The following is a 20,429-nucleotide window of genomic DNA, read 5'->3' as shown; positions in this document are numbered from 1 at the left end:
GCTCATGTCTCCATTAAAAAACGTGAAGAGTTATAGCTTATAATTGTGTTAATATAAAGAAAAATGTATTAATATCATAAATTGTAGCATTTTATTCAACCTAAGCATTCTTTTTTCTGATTTTCAGTTCAGCTCAGTCGCTCAGTCGTGTCCGACTCTTTGCGACCCCATGAATCACAGCACACCAGGCCTCCCTACCCATCACCAACTCCCAGAGTTCACCCAAACTCATGTGCATCGAGTCGGTGATGCCATCCAGCCATCTCATCCTCTGTCATCCCCTTCTCCTCCTGTCCCCAATCCCTACCAGCATCAGGGTCTTTTCCAATGAGTCAGCTCTTTGCATGAGGTGGCCAAAGTACTGGAGTTTCAGCCTCAGCATCAGTCCTTCCAATGAGCACCCAGGACTGGTCTCCTTTAGGATGGACTGGTTGGATCTCCTTGCAATCCAAGGGACTCACAAGAGTCTTCTCCAGCACCACAGTTCAAAAGCATCAATTTGTTGCTCAGCTTTCTTTACAGTCCAACTCTCACATCCATACATGACCACTGGAAAAATCATAGCCTGGACTAGACGGACATTTGTTGGCAAAGTAATGTCTCTGCTTTTGAATATGCTATCTAGGTTGGTCATAACTTTCCTTCCAAGGAGTAAGCGTCTTTTAATTTCATGGCTGCAGTCACCATCTGCAGTGATTTTGGATTTGATTTTGTTTCCACTGTCAAGTCTAGAAGGAGCCAGTTCACATTGGTGGAGGCACCTGGGCCATCCTGAGTGTCAGCAGAATGTCTCCCTCATCCTTGTAAGGTGAAGATAGGAGTGAAAAAGCTTTCCCCTTAAGGGGTTTTGTCTTTTTGTCAAGGAGGGAAATCTTTTCCAGACAACTTCCAATAGAATTTTCTTGTCTCTCACTGGCTAAAACTGAGTCACAAGTACATATCAGGCCAATTAGTGGAAAAGGAAGTGTGTTTAGATGTGCCATCTGAATCCATAACAGGAGTCAGTGCTTCTAGCAGGAGCATTTACAAAGCTGGATGTAGACCAAGTAATACCAAGGCCAAGAAGCATGCTAGGCTCTTTGGTCCTTCTATTTTCCCTCTTTTGGCCCTGTTTCTGATGGGTTATCATCTTTCCCTGACCTCCTAGCCACCTCTGCCTTGTTCTTTATCCTGTCTCCTGTCCCTTCACCCATTCTGCAAAGTTTAGGAAGAGGTGACTTTTCTTAATAGATACGTTTGCTTTAAAATTATTGTTTATTTTAATTAGTTTTATTTTATGATTGGTTCTATTTAATAGCATTTCCATGTTCATAGACAATGGGCAGCACTGAAATTTATGCTGCCTATGACCTAGGACTCTAGGTTTCCTGTCCCAGCTATGTCACCAGTTCTGTGACCTTTTAGACTTCCATCTCTAAGACTCCCAAGTAAAGGGGATGGATTAGCTCAGGGCCTTTATTTTATTTTTTTTTAATATTTATTTATTTGGCTGCGTTGGTTCATGTGATCTTTGCTGTGTCATGTGGGGTCTTTCATTGTAGCACACGGACTCTAGTTGTGGCATGCAGGCTTTGTTGCTCCACAGCACATGGTATCTTAGTTCCCTGACCAGGGATAGAACCAGCATTCCCTGTACTGCAAGCCAGTTTCTTAACCCTGGACCACCAAGGAAGTTCCAGCTCAGGGCTTTTAAAATAGTGGCAGGAGCTTGGGGCCTTTTGAGTGGAGGGGTCCAACTATGTGGCCTGTAGGCTGCCCCCTCCTTGTCACAGTGCTTGGCCTTGGTCTGTTGGATATCTTGGGTCACTGAGTGAGATTTCATTTGCATAAGTTTCTGAGGATGAAATAAATCCAGAAGTGCATGTATTAGCTGATTGTTTAGGAGGTAGACTACTAGGTGGAGGGCTTGCCAGATATTGGCAGGAGTTCACTCTCCTCTGGGACATGCCTGTTAGTTCTTCTTCTGACCAACTCTTTCTGGCAGCCTCACCTCCACCCCACCACCCCATATGTTAATAGCACTGATCTAGGGTCCAGTTACACCCCGGTGGTGGTTCTTCCTGTTCATGGCCAGGAAGCTTGAGTGTCCAAGGTGCTATTACCTGAATGTCCTCTGATCTGAGTCTGCAAAGGAAAGCTCCTTTCCCTATAGCTGAGATACTGTCTTCAGGCCATGGGTGAGATACAGGTCCCCATTCTGTCTGTCATTCTCTGGGTAGCCCTGGCCTTCGTATCGCTGATGTAAAGGAGATCAGGGGCCTGAAAACCCTGTTCCCTCCACATCCTCCAAGGCTTACAGCAGCCCCTCAACCAACATTCATTTAAGGAAACACCAATGAATGAATGAATAAATCATGATTTTAAAGTAAAATTGCCTATTGAATCATAAATTCAAATCAAGTGACATATTCTCTGCCTAAATTTTAGAGGACGGAAGGAGGAATAGGAGATAAGATAAACCCAAGCTTCCATTTCCTTACCCATAAAATGGATAAAATCTTCAATTTAAGGTTATAATATAGCTCTACCATGATGGGCTGTTAAATCTTGAGTGTGTTGAAGAGTGCTTTTCAAAACACAGAGGCTAAACATGAAAGGCTCAATTTTTCAAAGGCAGATAAAAATGTTAGCACCCAAATAAAAGAGTTTTAAAAGTCAGTGGTTCATGACTCAAGCAGAAATTTTAAATGGAGACATTTCTCTCCTTTCTGAATACTACCTGTGTTCAGGAAGGATGCTTCTCCTTCCTAAGTTCTACATGTGCTATTGGCCTGTAAGCCATTCCTCCTGGGGTGAAGAGTCATTCTCCCAAGACTTCAATGTGCATGAGCTGCATGTAGAAGGTTATCTTGTAGTGGTCTATGATGAATGAGGAAGAATTTCTGTAATGCTTTCAGCCAGATTTGTCCAGAGTGCCAGGACTCAGAAGTCGGTTCCAAAGCAGCCCAAAGGCCTCCAAGCTGCTAGGGGGCCCATGTGATGCAGTGATGTCCCTTGCTTTGCTGAGATCATTTCTGGTGCTGTGGAAGCAGCTGGAAGTGCTAAAGGAGCACTGGGGCCGACTCAAGCTCCAAGTCCAGGACATCAACTCTCCCTCTCTCCACAAACAGTTCTCGGAGCTCTATGGGTGAGTGTTGCTCAGGGGGAAATTCATGTGGAGGAGTGGAACCTGGGGTCTGGCAGATTACTGCCCTTGCTCTGAGGGTGACATTTGGTCCGGGAATCTGGTATACCTAGCCCCACTGATTGCCAAGGAAACTGGGCAGTGTGTCTGTCCATTAGCAGTGCCTTCCAGGAAAGGCTGAGTTCTGTAGACTGCAGGCATAGCACTGGATTCCACTGAGTAACACTTTACATCATTTACCCAGAGTTCTGGCCCTGGAAACGTGCTTCTGAAGTGTCCCTTCAGTACTGACTCTAAGCCCTTTAGCTCATAGGATCCCAGTGAGTATTGAGTAGGGAGTGCCGCTGCTGTGACCTCCTCCCCACTCTCTGCCACATTGGACTTATGTCTAATGAGTCTCTGAGAGCTTCAGCGTCACAGCCGGGGTACAGTATGGTGCAGTGTGAGGTGTTCAGTCTGTGGCCCATGTTGCTTTTTCAGCTTCAAGAGCTGGCTGGGATGCCTTCGCTGGCAGGAAAGGCAGGTGGCCTCTGCCATGTGTCTGTTACCAAACAAGCATTCACTAAGCACCCACCTGCCATGCTGGACTGCACTGAGGACCCTAAGGCCCACTTTGGTGGCCTAATCCAAATTGTCTATGTTATGAGTTATGATAGCCAGCTTTCCTGGTAAATAGAGAATGAGAAGACATGTCAATATTTTGAAGAACAAAGAAATTAAATGTGCCAATGAGAAAAGGCCTTGGGATTCAATATTGACTAAGGGAGTGGCAACTATGGTGTATTTAGATGTTGATGTGAGTATCTATGACAAATTGGGAGGTTTATGCATGATGACAGGAAACAGAATATGAGTGAGAAGAATTGTCAGAAAATCTAAAAGAGAAAAAAATGTTTGTTTGCTAATTTCTGTTGCTCTTCTTTAATAGAACTGATATTCTCTACCCCAGCATGAAAGCTATAGCTAGGCGAATGGGGAAGGAAGATGAATTTGAAGAAATTTTAATAACTAGTCAGTCTATTCTTCCCCCAAAAGGAGCTTCAGAAATTGAAATAAAAACTCAACAGGTATGTAGAAGCTATTTTGAACTTGGCTTGAAAACCTGCTTTATGGCATTAGCATGTAAACCTACAGCTATACCCAAGTGGTGTTTTTCTTCTAGAAGTTAAGTGTAAATTGAGGGTTTGTAAATTGTTGAACAGACTCTAAGGAAGCTTAAATGTTTAAAGGTATGTGGGGCTTTGATTAAGCAAATAGCTAACCTTAATGTCTCAGTTCTGTAATTCTAGGTTTTCATATTCTTATTTTCCTCAAAGTGCACCACCACAAAAAAGACAACAGAAAACATAACCACTAGCATCTTAAACATAAAGTTCAGCACACAAGTATCCTCTCACCCCAACACACGCTCACAGAAATAGAATATTTAAAATAGCTTCTGCAATTGTTTTTCTGCGAATAAGACAACACAATTTATGTACTAGTCTATTCAGTGTGTGTTGATGGTGTGTGGAGGGGTTGTTTTTCCAAGTGTTTGTTCCCTTTGGTCCTGGGACACAGGCTGTCCCTGGCTGTGTTTATTGTAACAGGGAACAAAGACTCTAGCTGCATGGGTGTAAGTACACAGATACATGTCCGGTTAGCATCCAGGAGAACTCAGCACCATCCCTTCTCCACACACACCCCAGTCTCATGACCATTGCTTACCCTTTTGAACTCTGCTTCCTCTCTACCACCAGGGGTTCTCTGACAGGGAGAAACATGGGCTTTGCAAGCATAAAGGGTAGAGTAAGGGCTCATGGGTATTGGAACAGAGTTTTCTCTTGGTCGTGTATGGATTAATATTTTCTTGTGAAATCCTCCTTGGTATCTAAATTGAGTTTCAGACCTTCACGCTTTTTATAAAACACGTCATGAAATTCCTGGCCGTATTTGAGACTCCAAAACATAAGAAGTCACTTCAGACACTGAGCACTTTGCAATTTAGCAGAACCTGGTAAAAAAGGGTTGTATTTTATCAATTGAGATATGAGCCAGGAAGAAGAGACATATGTCTCCAAAAAGATGCCTCTACCCAACTTGGGAACCTCAAAAAAAGAAACCTTTCTTCTTCCTCAGTAGAGAGTAGCTAAAGGACAGGACCCAGCCCAAGGCCCTTATATAAAAATTTAGGAGCCTGAAGTATAAACTAATAGTGAAGAGTGACTCTCAAACTGCTTATTCTAGCTTCAGAAACTTCTGGAGAATCTTGAAATTCATATGATCCAGGAGGTATTAAGGAAAGTTAACAGAGAGATAACACTGGTTGTATCAGAAAAGTCCAAGGAGCAGCATACTCTCCCTACAGGTAAAGTATGTTTATTACTTTAGAAAATAACATTTTAATTATTTTTCCTAATTATAAAAGCAATCCATGTATCTATCCATATTCATGGGAAAACAAAAACACTGCAATGCCCAGAAAATAGTATCTAAAAGTTATTTATTTACATTATTTTTGGCTTCCCTGGGTTTTCATTCCTGCGGGAGTTCTAGTGGTCTCGGCTTGTAGGCTCCAGAGTGAGAGCTCAGTGGTTGTGGCTCACAGGCTCAGTGGCTCCACAGTGTGTGGGATCTTGTTGGATGAGGCATCAAACCCTTGTCTCCTGCATTGGCAGTCAGATTCTTCACCACTGGGCCACCAGAGGAGTTCAAATAAGTACTTTTAAAAAATTTTTATTGAAGTATAGTTGATTTACAATGTTGTATCTGTATCTGGTGATTCAGTTATGTATATTCTTTATCAGATTGTTTTCCACTGTAGTTTGTTACTAAATATTGAATATAGTTACCTGAGCTCAGAAAGGAGTACTTTTCATGTTTTAAAGAATATCACTTTGCAGGCTTTTAAATAGAGAACATCTGTAAACTTCAGTCTCTTCTGATTAACTCCTAACTGAAATAAAGAATAAAGTTGAAATGGAGGAAATACATAAAGCTTTTTCTTATATATATATGTATATAAATATCTGTCTTAGAAATACACATACTTGGGGTGGGAAGGCAATCAAAATTGTTTCCTTTCATCTGAGGTCCAAAGTCAGGAGGACTTCGTGGTTAAGTGACCCGTGCACTCTCATAAGACTCCCACAGGGGCACATGGGGTTTAACGCTCTATTGGTGCCATCTTGACATGCTTTATTTCAACCTAGAATTTGTATTCTGTCAGTGGTGTCCAGTGAACCAATGGAATAGGCACCAAAGGCTTGGTGCCTGGGCTCACAGTCCCACCTCCTGCTGCCTCCCCATCTTGCCAGGAGGAGTTCTCTGGCCAATCCTCTGTTCTCTGCCACCCCAGGCATCACTAACCTCCCCCTCACCATCCTCATCCAGCAGTTGCTGCCACTCCCCACCCCAGTGGGGGCCTGAGCATGTGAGGGCATGTGTGGGGCATGTGTGCCTGGCAGCATCTCAGGGACTCCATACTGACAGCACTGTGGTGTGTTTGATGAGCGACTTAGTGAAAGTGAGCTTGCCTGCCCATCCCTGTGTACCTAGAATATCCCAGGGCAGAGGATGCAGTACCCTTGGGGTTGCCCATCCATGGTGGATAGGAGCAATGGGCCGGTGGGAAGAAGAGACACCTGGCTTAACGTCTTTGCCCCTGGCTAGGGCATGAAGCCTCGGTCCAGTAGCTGGTAGACCATGTGTATTCATGCCCCCATTACAGGGCAGGGGCCCTGATGGCTATGAAGGTTGCACTTGCCCTGCCAGCATCCCCAAGCTCGGGAGTTCAACATTAAAACAAAAACACCATGACAGGTCAAGAGAGAGACCACAGAAGAAAGAAAAATACTTTATATTTTAGTACCTTTAATGGTACTAAACACCTTTTTCCCGTGTTTTGAACAAGCCTGAATTTTTACTTTTCATGGGGCACCATAGATTGTGTGACTGGTCCTCTCTGAACTACAGTGTCTGTTCCTAACTCCTACTAATTCTGTAGGAAAAGCCCCGGTCTTTGAGCTAAGGAGAATTGTCTGACTGACAAAATTAATTACGGTTTCCTTTTGAGACAAGGTCCACAGACATTGTAATGTTAATTAATAACCTCTGTCCTCACTAAGACACTGTGGTTTCATCAGTGCTTCAAGTAACTGGATTCTGCAAGCAGGACTTTGAGGAACTGTGCAGCAAGAGGGGAAGCCCCACTAACTGAGTGTCTCTGAGAGCCAGAGAGCCCAGTGTGATTGAGCTCCAGTTACAGAGCGTTTAACAAGACACACAGCCTCGATTGTTTATGCTGTGTTTGCTGCATCTAGGCAACTTCCTTCTGAGTTCTTGGAGAAAATCCACAAGCACACAGCAGGTGCAGCCATCTGCACGATTTAGGGCCGTGGTTCTTATGAGGTGGCCAGGTGGAGGCCCGGGGGAGGAAGTGTCTTTGCTTTGCGGCTGTGCTGTGTGTTGCCTTGTGCAGGGCGCTCATCAGCTGTGCTTCGAAAGGGCCTTCAGTAAGGAGCTGGTGGGAGTCAGGCAAAGGGGAGGGGTAGAGTTATCTTTAATGGTGGTAAGGTTGATATTACCAAACTCTGGCTAGAATATACTGGCCAATTCTAAAGTTTTGTTCAGATTCTGTACTCATAAGATTTTAAAAATAAACAGCAGTAGTGAGAGTGTTTTGTTATTGCTGGTTTGGGGTTTGTTCACCTTGCTTTGGTGTGAAGGCCTGGGTCTCCTCCTCTGCTGAGTGTCCCCCAGTACAAGTGAGGGAGTCCCCACTGTGTACCAGGGGTGCTTTTATATTCTTCGACTTCGTCTTCCTGAGACCTCTGTGGGCTGGGTCTCGCAGAAGAGGAGGATGGTAAAACCTTGGAAATCTCACTCACCTGTTGCTCATCTCAGCAGCAGGAAGCAGCCATAGTGAGTTGGGGCTTCCAACAGGGCCTGCCTCTTCATGCAGCGATCACGCTTTGTGGTCAAGGTTAGCCTGGGGCTAGGGGTTTCTCCAGAGGGAGCTGGAAATGGAGAGTATTGAGAACAGGGGACATCACAGGCTTGAATATTTCTCCTGTTTACTTCCCTCCTCCACACCTTGTCGTGGAACTTAATCTTTTTATAAGCTTCTGAATGAGCTTCCAGTTTGTCTGAGAGCATCTGAAAATGTCACAGCCATACCTAGTTCTTGGTAGTCTGTGTTCCTCCTGAGAGCAATCAAAAGCAGCCCCAGGCATCCTCGCTCAGCCTCAGGGCTTGCTTAACAGAGAGATAGGCTCCACTGATTCAAAGAGGCTCTGCATCCCCCATCTTTGACGTTTTGGCATTGAAGTAACTTTTAATTGACTTTCTCAATTTCTCGGAGCAGTTATAAGACCAGCAGTCTCCAGAGTAGAGACATATAGCCCAGGGATAGGGAAAGAAAATACTAGAATTTCTAAATAGATTAAGTCCGTACATAAGAAATCCATGTTACACTCTATAGTAAGGTGTCCTAACGTGACCATGGGGAGGCAGTCCACAAGAGAATAATAAGAAATAATAGAGTTGACAGTTTTAATCCTAGTACATGCTTATCTTCAATCACATTATGAGGTTTAAAAAGATAAACTAATCACATCGAAGAAGTCAGACAAAAATTTTTTTTAAGTCAAAAAAACTGTTGGGAGTATGGATTGAGATTCACTCTCACTGTTGGTGAATCTCACCCTATGTACAGCATGTTTTGCAATATTAGCCAGTGATAGTACTGGATATAGTTATGAATACATAAACAGACATATGTTAAAGGTGAGTCAACAAAAATGCTCTTCTTGAAAGAAGCACAATCAAAACATCTGGGAGAACATGGGCCGAGTCAGCATTTCCCCAGCAGTGTGCCCTAGAGCACTAACTCCTCAACACGTTAATGCAGTAGTTCTCCCAACCACAGACTCAGGGATTACCTGGATCTTTCTTGGTAATACAAGCCAGCAAGGTGCTCACTAATGACAGCCTTTGGGTTGCATATGTTTACCTAGCATCACTGATCATTGTTTGCTCCAAACCTGTTTGTACCAGTTTTACTTGTCATTGTGTTTGAGTAATTTAATTATTATGTAAACTAATGAAATAGTACAAAAAGAAAGATCTATTCTATAAAAACCTAATTGAAATAAATTGTGGTACATCTAGTCAATGGAATATTACTAAATAGTAAAAAAGATATGAGTTATCAAATCATGAAAAGACATGAAGAAAACTTAAATGCATATTATTAAGTGAAGTCAACTTGAAAAGACTACATATTGTGTGATTCCAACCATGTGACATTCAAGAAGAGACAAAATTATGGAGCCAGTACAAAGTCAGTGGTCGATAGCAGTTGAGAGAGGAGAGAAGAAGGAATAAACAGAGCACAGGGGATTCTTAGGGCCATGAAACTATTCTGTATGATACTATAATAGTGGATACATGCTATTATACATTTGTCAAATCCATAGTTTCACAAGAGTGAATCATAATGTACACTGTGGACTTTGGATGACAATGATGTATCAATGTAGATTCATCAGTTGTAGCAAGTGTACCCATTGGTATGGGATGTTGATAGTCAGGTAGGCTGTGTGTTTTGAGTGAGGGTGCAGGGGATTTGTGGGAACTCTGAACTGTCCAGTTATTCTGTGGACCTAAAACTTCTTTAAAAAAACAAAGCATCAGGCATCTGGGTTGTTTCATGGTCTTTAAAATTTATCTCCATAAAAAGAAAGCAAAACACACACACACACAATTGTAGACCACACACTTGTATTATGACTTATGGTACAGAATTCCAGTGAGTGGGTGCATACAAAGAAAAAGCCTAGAGTCTATGTTAGAAGACTGACAAATGTTTGTATATTTGTGAATTTTTAATTTAAAATTTTTTAGATAGTGCATGTCATTTTTAAAGCATTCTCTAGTTTAACAGACTTTTTATGATTGACCAACCAACTCTTACTCTTGATTGGCTTGGACAGGAGGATTTCTACTTGCAGGGGTTAGGGAAGAAGGTAAGGGTTTTATTAGCTTTTTAAAAGTGTTTGGGAAACTGAGAGTAAATAATGTTAGAAAGGTCCTCTTACTCCAGACCTTCTCAGAGCCTTTACTATCCTGTGTATTGTGAATCTTCAGAGAGAGCATGAAATGTTCTTTGAATTTATATGACCACAGGACCTTGGGAATATCTTTCGTCAACTCAAAGAACTAGTGTTCTGGGCAGCATTTTGAGACACAAAGGAGTACAGAATTCATACGTATGCTTGAAGCAATAAGGCTTTCAACCTACCTGCTCCCCACCACCATCACCCTGCTGGTCAAGAAAACAACGCTGATTGTTGGCACTTGTGTGCCTTCAGTTCTGCCTTAGCTTAGGAGCCAGGGGCTGCTCAGGCACAGTGAGTCTGTGGTGGTGTTAGAGAAGTGCTGTACTGTGTGCTTAGTCATGCCTGACTCTTTGCGACCCCTTGGACTGTAGCCCATCAGGCTTCTCTGTGCAGGGGATTCTCCAGGCAAGAATACTGGAGTGGGATGCCATTTCCTTCTCCAGGAATTAGAGAAGTGAAGTGCTGCCAAATCAAGGTGCCCTTCCTAGAAGAAGGGGGCTGTATGGGGGTCGGGCAGGTGGGGTGCTCAGAGAAGAGAAGGGAAGTGGGTTTTGCCACCAGGAAGTCAAAGTTTCCTTCAGTCAAATGACCTGAGAACAAAGTAAAAGGGAAGAAAAAGCCCTAATTGAACCCCCAGTGTACTATCTCCCTCCCACGTCCACATTTCTTCTTAGAGAAGCCATAGCCACACACACACACCAAAAATAAAACACATTTGGAGACCACGGACACCACCTGGCCAGGAAGTGCTTCTCTTGGATGAATTCTACTCACCCTGACTCCTGCACACAGATGCAGATGCATGCCAGAACTTGAACTCAGGAGGAAGAAGCATGCTGGGAAGATTTCTCAAACCTTTAATAAATAGAGTATTTCCCCCTCAGCTAGTACAGTTCAGTTCAGTCGCTCAGACGTGTCCAGCTCCTTGCGAATCTCAGCACGCCAGGCATCCCTGTTCATCACCAACTCCCAGAGTTTGCCCAAACTCATGTCCACTGAGGCAGTGATGCCATCCAACGATCTCATCCTCTGTCATCCCCTTCTCCTCCTGCCCCCAATCCCTCCCAGCATCAGGGTCTTTTCCAATGAGTCAACTCTTCCCATGAGGGGGCCAAAGTATCGAAGTTTCAGCTTCAGGATCAGTCCTTCCAATGAACACCCAGGACTGATCTCCTTTAGGATGGACTGGTTGGATCTCCTTGCAGTCCAAGGAACTCTCAAGAATCTTCTCCAACACCACAGTTCAAAAGCATCAATTCTTTGGCGTTCAGCTTTCCTCACAGTCCAACTCTCACATCCATACATGACCACAGGAAAAACCATAGCCTATACTAGACAGACCTTAGTCAGCAAAGTAGTCTCTGCTTTTGAATATACTATCTAGGTTGGTCATACTTTCCTTCCAAGGAGTAAGCGTCTTTTAATTTCATGGCTGCAGTCACCATCTGCAGTGATTTTGGAGCCCCCCAAAATACAGTCTGACACTGTTTCCACTTTTTCCCATGAAGCGATGGGACCAGAGGCCATGATCTTAGTTTTCTGAATGTTGAGCTTTAAGCCAACTTTTTCACTCCTCTTTCACTTTCATCGAGAGTCTTTTGAGTTCCTCTTCACTTTCTGCCATAAGGGTGTTGTCATCTGCATATCTGAGGTTATTGATATTTCTCCCAGCAATCTTGATTCCAGCTTGTGCTTCTTCCAGTCCAGCGTTTCTCATGATGTACTCTGCATAGAAGTTAAATAAGCAGGGTGACAACATACAGCCTTGACATACTCCTTTTCCTATTTGGAACCAGTCTCTTGTTCCATGTCCAGTTCTAACTGTTGCTTCCTGACCTGCATACAGATTTCTCAAGAGGCAGGTCAGGTGGTCTTGTATTCCCATCTCTTTGAGAATTTTCCACAGTTTATTGTGATCCACACACTCAAAGGCTTTGGCATAGTCAGTAGAACAGAAATAGATGTTTTTCTGGAACTCTCTTGCTTTTTTGATGATCCAGTGGATGTTGGCAATTTGATCTCTGGTTCCTCTGCCTTTCCTAAAACCAGCTTGAACATCTGGAAGTTCACGGTTCATGTATTGCTGAAGCCTGGCTTGGAGAATTTTGAGCATTACTTTTCTAGCGTGTGAGAGGAGTGCAATTTTGTGGTAGTTTGAGCATTCTTTTGCATTGCCTTTCTTTGGGATTGGAATGAAAACTGACCTTTTCCAGTCCTGTGGCCACTGCTGAGTTTTCCAAACTTGCTGGCATATTGAGTGCAGCACTTTCACAGCATCCTCTTTCAGGATTGAAATGGCTCAACTGGAATTCCATCACCTCCACTAGCTTCGGTCATAGTGATGCTTCCTAAGGCCCACTTGACTTTGCATTCCAGGATGTCTGGCTCTAGGTGAGTGATCACACCATCGTGATTATCTGGGTCATGAAGATCTTTTTTGTACAGTTCTTCTGTGTATTCTTGCCACCTCTTCTTAATATCTTCTGCTTCTGTTAGGTCCATACCATTTCTGTCCTTTATCGAGCCCATCTTTGCATGAAATGTTCCCTTGGTATCTCTAATTTTCTTGAAGAGATCTCTAGTCTTTCCCATTCTGGTGTTTTCCTCTATTTCTTTGCATTGATTGCTGAGGAAGGCTTTCTTATCTCTCCTTGCTATTCTTTGGAACTCTGCATTCAAATGGGAATATCTTTCCTTTTCTCCTTTGTTTTTCACTTCTCTTCTTTTCACAGCTATTTGTAAGACCTCCTCAGACAGCCATTTTGCTTTTTGCATTTCTTTTCCATGGGGATGGTCTTGATCCCTGTCTCCTGTACAGTGTCACGAACCTCTGTCCATAGTTCATCAGCTACTCTGTCTATCAGATCTAGTCCCTTAAATCTATTACTCACTTCCACTGTATAATCATAAGGGATTTGATTTAGGTCATACCTGAATGGTCTAGTGGTTTTCCCTACTTTCTTCAATTTAAGTCTGAATTTGGCAATAAGGAGTTCGTGGTCTGAGCCACAGTCAGCTCCTGGTCTTGTTTTCACTGACTGTATAGAGCTTCTCCATTTTTGGCTGCAAAGAATGTGATCAATCTGATTTCAGTGTTGACCATCTGGTTATCCATGTGTAGAATCTTCTCTTGTGTTGTTGGAAGAGGGTGTTTGCTATGACCAATGTGTTCTCTTGGCAAAACTCTATTAGCTTTTGTCCTGCTTCATTTTGTGCTCCTAAGCCAAATTTGCCTGTTACCCCAGGTGTTTCCTGACTTCCTACTTTTGCATTCCAGTCCCCTATAATGAAAAGGACATCTTTTTTGGGTGTTAGTTCTAAAAGGTCTTGTAGGTCTTCACAGAACCGTTCAACTTCAGCTTCTTTAGCATTACTGGTTGGGGCATAGGCTTGGATTACTGAGATATTGAATGGTTTGCCTTTGAAACAAACAGATCATTCTGTCATTTCTGAGATTACATCCAAGTACTGCATTTTGGACTCTTTTGTTTACCATAATGGCTACTCCATTTCTTCTAAGGGATTCCTGCCCACAGCAGTAGATATAATGGTCATCTGAGTTAAATTCACCCATTCCAGTCCATTTTAGTTCACTGATTCCTAGAATGTCGACATTCACTCTTGCCATATCCTGTTTGACCACTTCCAATTTGCCTTGATTCATGGACCTCACATTCCAGGTTCCTAAAGCCTTTGACTGTGTGGATCACAATAAACTATGGAAAATTCTGAAAGAGATGGGAATACCAGACCACCTAACCTGCCTCTTGAGAAATCTGTATGCAGGTCAGGAAGCAACAGTTAGAACTGGACATGGAACAACAGACTGGTTCCAAATAGGAAAAGGAGTACGTCAAGGCTGTATGTTGTCACCCTGCTTATTTAACTTCTATGCAGAGTACATCATGAGAAACGCTGGACTGGAAGAAGCACAAGCTGGAATCAAGATTGCTGGGAGAAATATCAATAACCTCAGATATGCAGATGACACCACCCTTATGGCAGAAAGTGAAGAGGAGCTAAAAAGCCTCTTGATGAAAGTGAAAGAGGAGAGCGAAAAAGTTGGCTTAAAGCTCAACATTCAGAAAACAAAGATCATGGCATCTGGTCCCATCACTTCATAGGAAATAGATGGGGAAACAGGGGAAACAGTGTCAGACTGTATTTTGGGGGGCTCCAAAATCACTGCAGATGGTGATTGCAGCCATGAGATTAAAAGACGCTTACTCCTTGGAAGAAAAGTTATGACCAACCTAGATAGTATATTCAAAAGCAGAGACATTACTTTGCCAACTAAGGTCCGTCTAGTCAAGGCTATGGTTTTTCCAGTGGTCATGTATGGATGTGAGAGTGGGACTGTGAAGAAGGCTGAGTGCCGAAGAATTGATGCTTTTGAACTGTGGTGTTGGAGAAGACTCTTGAGAGTCCCTTGGACTGCAAGGAGATCCAACCAGTCCATTGGAAGGAGATCAGCCCTGGGATTTCTTTGGAAGGAATGATGCTAAAGCTGAAACTCCAGTACTTTGGCCACCTCATGCAAAGAGTTGACTCATTGGAAAAGATTCTGATGCTGGGAGGGATTGGGGGCAGGAGGAGAAGGGGACGACAGATGATGAGATGGCTGGATGGCATCACAGACTCGATGGACGTGAGTCTGAGTGAACTCCGGGAGATGGTGATGAACAGGGAGGCCTGGTGTGCTGCGATTCATGGGGTTGCAGAGTCGGACACGACTGAGCGACTGAACTGAACTGAACTGAACTGATGCAATATTGCTCTTTACAGCATTGGACCTTGCTTCTATCACCAGTCACATCCACAACTGGGTATTGTTTTTGCTTTGGCTCCATCCCTTCATTCTTTCTGGTGTTATCTCTCCACTTATCTCCAGTAGCGTATTGGGCACTTACCGACTTGGGGAGTTTCTCTTTCAGTATCCTATCATTTTGCCTTTTCATACTGTTCATGGGGTTCTCAAGGCAAGAATACCACATTCTGTCAGACCTCTCCACCATGACCCATCTGTTTTGGGTGGCCCCACAGGGCATGCCTTAGTTTCATTGACTTAGACAAGGCTGTGGTCCATGTGATCAGATTAGCTAGTTTTCTGTGATTATGGTTTCAGTGTGTCTGTCCTCTGATGCTCTCTCACAACACCTTCCATCTTACTTGGGTTTCTCTTACCTTGGACGTGGGGTATCTCTTCACGGCTGTTCTAGCAAAGTGCAGCCACTGCTCCTTATCTTGGACAAGTCGCCCCTCCTGACCTTGAACGTGCAGTAGCTCCTCTCAGCCCTCCTGCGCCTGCACAGCTGCCAGTCCTTGGACATGGGGTTGCTTCCTCAGCTAAGCCCATAGCTAAACCCCAAACCAGCTTTGTAGGAATTTGGCAGGGGAAGGTCTCCAAACTAGAAATGTGTAGCCACTCGCCAGGCTTATCTCTGAGCCAGTGACCTGCCAGGAGAGTACCCTGGAAGAAAAACCCTATACACACTTCCTTATCTGAGAATTTCTGAAGCATACATGAGCTCTGCCCTATCAAAGTTTAGATTTATGAAAGTCTTAAACTTCTTAGAAGCATGAACTTCTAGTCACAACATTAATTCTTTTGGATTTCCTACTTCAACTATATTAGGAAAGTGGCAATATGTCTATTTACTTTCATTATCCTAAAGAAAACAAAATCAGATTTATTTGTTTATGATGGAAAGTAGCCAATTGTAGAAGAAATGTGGAATCCCATTTTGAAAACCAGGACCCCCAGTAAATAACAGTAAATGTAAGGTCCAGAGTTTCCTGCTCTGTCATATCACATTTCTGGGAGGATTTTGCTGGATGCTTTCTCTTGTGTGTACTGAGTCTCCTGTCAGAAAAATGGAAGTATGAGTAGGAAATCCCATCTAAAATTAGAAATAGCCGGAGGCAGGGAGAGGCCCTGTGGGTGCACTTGCTGAGGGCCAGTCCTACCCCCAACAGAAAAGGGAGTGGAGGAACGGGGCTTGGCTCCTACCTCTGACACCATAGGTCTCTCGTAGTTTCAAGACTACCCTGGAGTGAGAAGAGGAGAGAATAGGTGAGGGAAGTTAAGAGGTACAAGCTTCCAGTCGCAAAAATAAATGAGTCACAGGGATGAAATATACAGCATAGGGAATATAGTTCATAATATTGTAATAAGTGTGTATGGTGACAGACAGTAACTAGACTTATGGTGGTGATAATTTTATGATCTATAGAAATATTGAATCACTGTTTGAACCTGGAACTAACACAATGTTGTAGGTTAATTATACCTTAATTAAAAAAAAAAAAGACTATCCGGGCACCATGCACAAGGAAATAGGCCCCACCCAGCATAATTACTGTGCACAGGTACCTTTGCTCTCCCACATGGAAGTTAGAGTGTTGACATACTTCATTGTTACAGCACTGTCATATATTTAACTTGATTTTATTTTTTTTAACATATAATGCATTCACTTGGTTCAAAACTCAAAATGACTAAACATATATTTAGAAGGTTCATTGCCACCGCTACGTAATCATCTTTTTCAGTTTTTAATGTATCCTTTCAGTGCTTTTTATACATATACTAATTCATCCTTTTACTCAATACCGATTTCCTGCTACTGCTACTGCTAAGTCACTTCAGTCGTGTCCGACTCTGTGCGACCCCATAGATGGCAGCCCACCAGCCTCCCTTGTCCCTGGGATTCTCCAGGCAAGAACACTGGAGTGGGTTGCCATTTCCTTCTCCAACCTATTTCCTAAGCACCTGCTATTTTCTAGGCTATATATTTTAAGCACTGTTTTGGGCATATAGTAGTCCCCCCTTTTCTGTGGAAAACATGTTCGAACACCCCTAGAGGATGCCTGAAACTGGAGATGGTACCAAACCCTAGACACACACACGTATGTATACTCGGATGCTTCAGTCATGCCCGACTCTCTGTGTCCTCATGGACTGTAGCCCACCAGGCTCCTCTGTCCATAGCATTCTCCAGGCAAGGATACAGGAGTAGGTTGCCATTGCCTGCTCCAATGCATTGTATACTATAGTAAACATAGTGTATATTTTTTATATACATACATACCTATGATAAAGTTCAATTTATAAGTTAAGCACAGTAAGAAATTAATAAAGTGAAGTGAAAGTCATATCCAACTCTTTGCGACCGCATGGACTCTATCCATGAAATTCTCCAGGCCAGAATACTGGAGTGGGTTGCCATTCCCTCCTCCAGGGGATCTTCCCAACCCAGGGATTGAACCCAGGTCTCCCACATTGCAGGCGGATTTTTTACCATCTGAGCCCATGGTTGCCATTGCCTGCTCCAATATATATACATATTTGTACTACAGTAAATATAGTGTCTTTACTATATATATGTATATATATATAGTATGCTATGTTTTTTTCTATACATACATACCTGTGGTAAAGTTTAATTTGTAGGTTTAGCACAATAAGAAATTAAGGTCTCCTGCATTGTAGGCAGACACTTTGCCATCTGAGCCACCAGGGAAGTCGTAATAATAAAATTGAAAAATTACAATATATTGTAATAAAAGTTATATGAATGTAGTCTCTCCCAAAATAGTGTACCGTTCTCACCCTTCTTTGTGTAATGATATGAAATGATGAAATGCCTATGTGACGAGAGAAAGTGACGTCGGCACTGTGATTTAACACTCTTCAGGCTTCCATTGAGCTTCGATGATAGGTCAGAAGGGGGATCATCTGCTTTGGGTGATCCTGGATCATACGGCCGTTGTGATGTCCATGCTTTGATGCCAGGAGAAGACTATGTTAGTGGTTGTGGATCCCAGGTGGGGCAGAACTTAGCTGAATGGCACAAGATTTCACTGTGATACTCAAAACAGTGCTCAATTTAAAATGTATGAGTTGTTTATTTCTGCAATTTTCCATCTAGTATTTGCAGACTGCAGTTGACCACAGGCAACTAAAACTGCAGAAAGCAAAACCATGAATAAGGGAGGACTGTTGTACATCCTAACTAAATAAAGTTCATGGAGCAAAAATCCTTATTCTCATGGAATTTATCATCTTGTAGGGGATAGACAGACAATAATCAAGGGACATAAGAAATAAGAAAATAGTGGAGTGAGGAGGATGGTGGTGTGGTGGTTTGAAGGGACACACTGTCATTTTAAATAGGGAGGTCAGGATAGACTTTACTGAGAAAGTGACATTTTGAGCCAAATTGAAGAAGGTGAAGGAGTTAGCTATGCAGGTATCTGGAGGAAGAGCATTGCAGACAGAAAGACAATCCATACAGAGCCCTGAAGCAGAGCATACCTGTCATGTTTACGGAACAGCAAAGACCCAAGTGTAGCTGCAGTGGAGAGAGTGAAGGAGAGCAGTAGGGGATGTCAGAGAGGAAAGATGAAAGGGCAATATCATGTAGGCTCTTGTGAGGACTTCAGTGTTTACTCTGAATGTGATGGGGAGCCTGTCCCAGAATTTGAGTGGCATGATCTGACTTATTTTTGAATAGAATTTCCCTGGCTGCTATGTTGGAAAGAAAAGGCTGAAGAAGGGAGAGGTTGGTTTTGAGGCTATTGCATTATGAATCCAAGCAAGAGAAGATGGTGAATCAAAGTTAGAAGCAGTGGAAGTATTAAGTGGTAAGATTTGGGGCATATTTTTGAAGTCATTGATGGATTGGGTATAAGGTTTGGAGAAAAGAGAAGAGTCCATGATGACTCCAAGATTTTTGACCTGAGCATTTGGGAAAACTGAATTGCCATCTGCTGAGATGGCAAATTAGGGAGGGAAGATCAGAAGTTTAATTATGCACAAGTGAAGTTTGAAATGCCTTTCAGACATGCAAGAAGAGATGCCAAGTGGGCATTTGATCTAAATTTGAGAGTTGTCAGCATATAGATAGCCATGATGCTAGATGAAATAGTCAAGGGGATGAGTATAGATAGAAACAAAAATAAAGGCAAACCAAGGGCTGAGTCCTAGGACACTCTAATGTTAAGAGCTGGGTGGGGCTGGTGGGTAGAAGGAGAACCAGAAAAAGGAGCCTACAAGAAACAGTGAGGTAGAGGAAAACTAGGACAGAGTGGTCCCCCAACGTTTGGTGGTGGAAGTTTCTCAAGCAAGAGGAAGTGGAAAATTGTGTGAAATGTTACTGGAAGTCAAGTAAAAACAGTGGTTTTAGCCATGTTGAGGTCACTGGTATTTATGACAGAATCACTTTCAGTGGAATGGTGAAGGTAACAGCTGGGTGAGTGGGTCTAAGAAGGATTTTGAAAGAAGTCACAGACAATAAGTGTAGACATCTCTTTTTGAGAGTTTTGCTGAGAAAGGAGCAAAGGAATGAAGCAAAGGCTGATATGGGAAATGGGGTCAAGTGGAAGATTTTTATGAGGTTGAAGAAAGAATGTGTGCTGTTGTGAAGGATCCAGGGAAACAGGAGAAATGATGATATCAGAGAAAGCCAAATTTTTGGAGCAATGACTTTGAATAGGCTTGAGGGGATGGCCTCTCCCTTTATTGTATTTACTGTATCTTATAAAAGACAGGATTTTATATCCACTGTTATACACCTTGCATTTTCCACTTAACTATCTATGAATATTCTTTTCACATTAGTACATGGAGAAATTCTTCTCTGTTTTTACAGTTGCATACTGTCCCATTGGAAGGATATACCATGGTTTGTGTGTAGTTTCTAAGTTTTTGATGTCCTAAACAATGCTAGTCAATAATTGTGTATATGCCTTATCACATCCTTCCTTCATGGCTCAGCTGGTAAAGAATCCACCTGCAATGCGGGAGACCTGGGTTTGATTCCTGGGTTGGAAAGATTCCCCTGGAGAAGGGAAAGGCTACCCACTCCAGTATTCTAGCCTGGAGAATTTCATGGACTATATAGTCCATGGGGTTGCAAAGAGTCAGACACAACTGAGTGACTTTCACTTTTTCATTTATCACATGTGTGTCAGCCTTGTTGCTGCTTCAGTACAGGAGCTAAAGTTCATATTCTGCAGCTCTCTACATTTCTAATCTGTGACTCTTCTTTCTTTTGAATTTCCTGACCTTTTAAAATTAACTCTGTATTCAACTTACTTGAATTTGTAACACTTAAATAGATAAATAGATAAACATAATAGCTCTTCATTTATTTCTGATAGTTGTGTTAGATCAAAATAATTGTTCAGTTACATGTAGGGAA

At 42.7% G+C, this 20,429-nt stretch overlaps 1 protein-coding gene across 1 annotated transcript in view; it reads left to right on the top strand.

Moving 5' to 3' along the window:
- LOC120862521 overlaps positions 1 to 20,429 on the top strand; it is a 196,948-nt gene that overhangs the window by 145,523 nt on the left and 30,996 nt on the right. The window contains exons 34-36 of the mRNA XM_040238532.1: positions 2,898 to 3,127; positions 4,053 to 4,191; positions 5,351 to 5,471. Coding sequence (XP_040094466.1) covers positions 2,898 to 3,127; positions 4,053 to 4,191; positions 5,351 to 5,471 — 490 coding nt within the window. The remainder of the gene's footprint in view (positions 1 to 2,897; positions 3,128 to 4,052; positions 4,192 to 5,350; positions 5,472 to 20,429) is intronic.

The sequence above is a fragment of the Oryx dammah genome, unplaced genomic scaffold (assembly GCF_014754425.2).
Source record: "Oryx dammah isolate SB20612 unplaced genomic scaffold, SCBI_Odam_1.1 HiC_scaffold_4, whole genome shotgun sequence".
Classification (NCBI taxonomy): domain Eukaryota; kingdom Metazoa; phylum Chordata; class Mammalia; order Artiodactyla; family Bovidae; genus Oryx; species Oryx dammah.
Note: the sequence above shows the minus strand (reverse complement) of the source record. Positions and strands in the feature narration are given on the sequence as shown.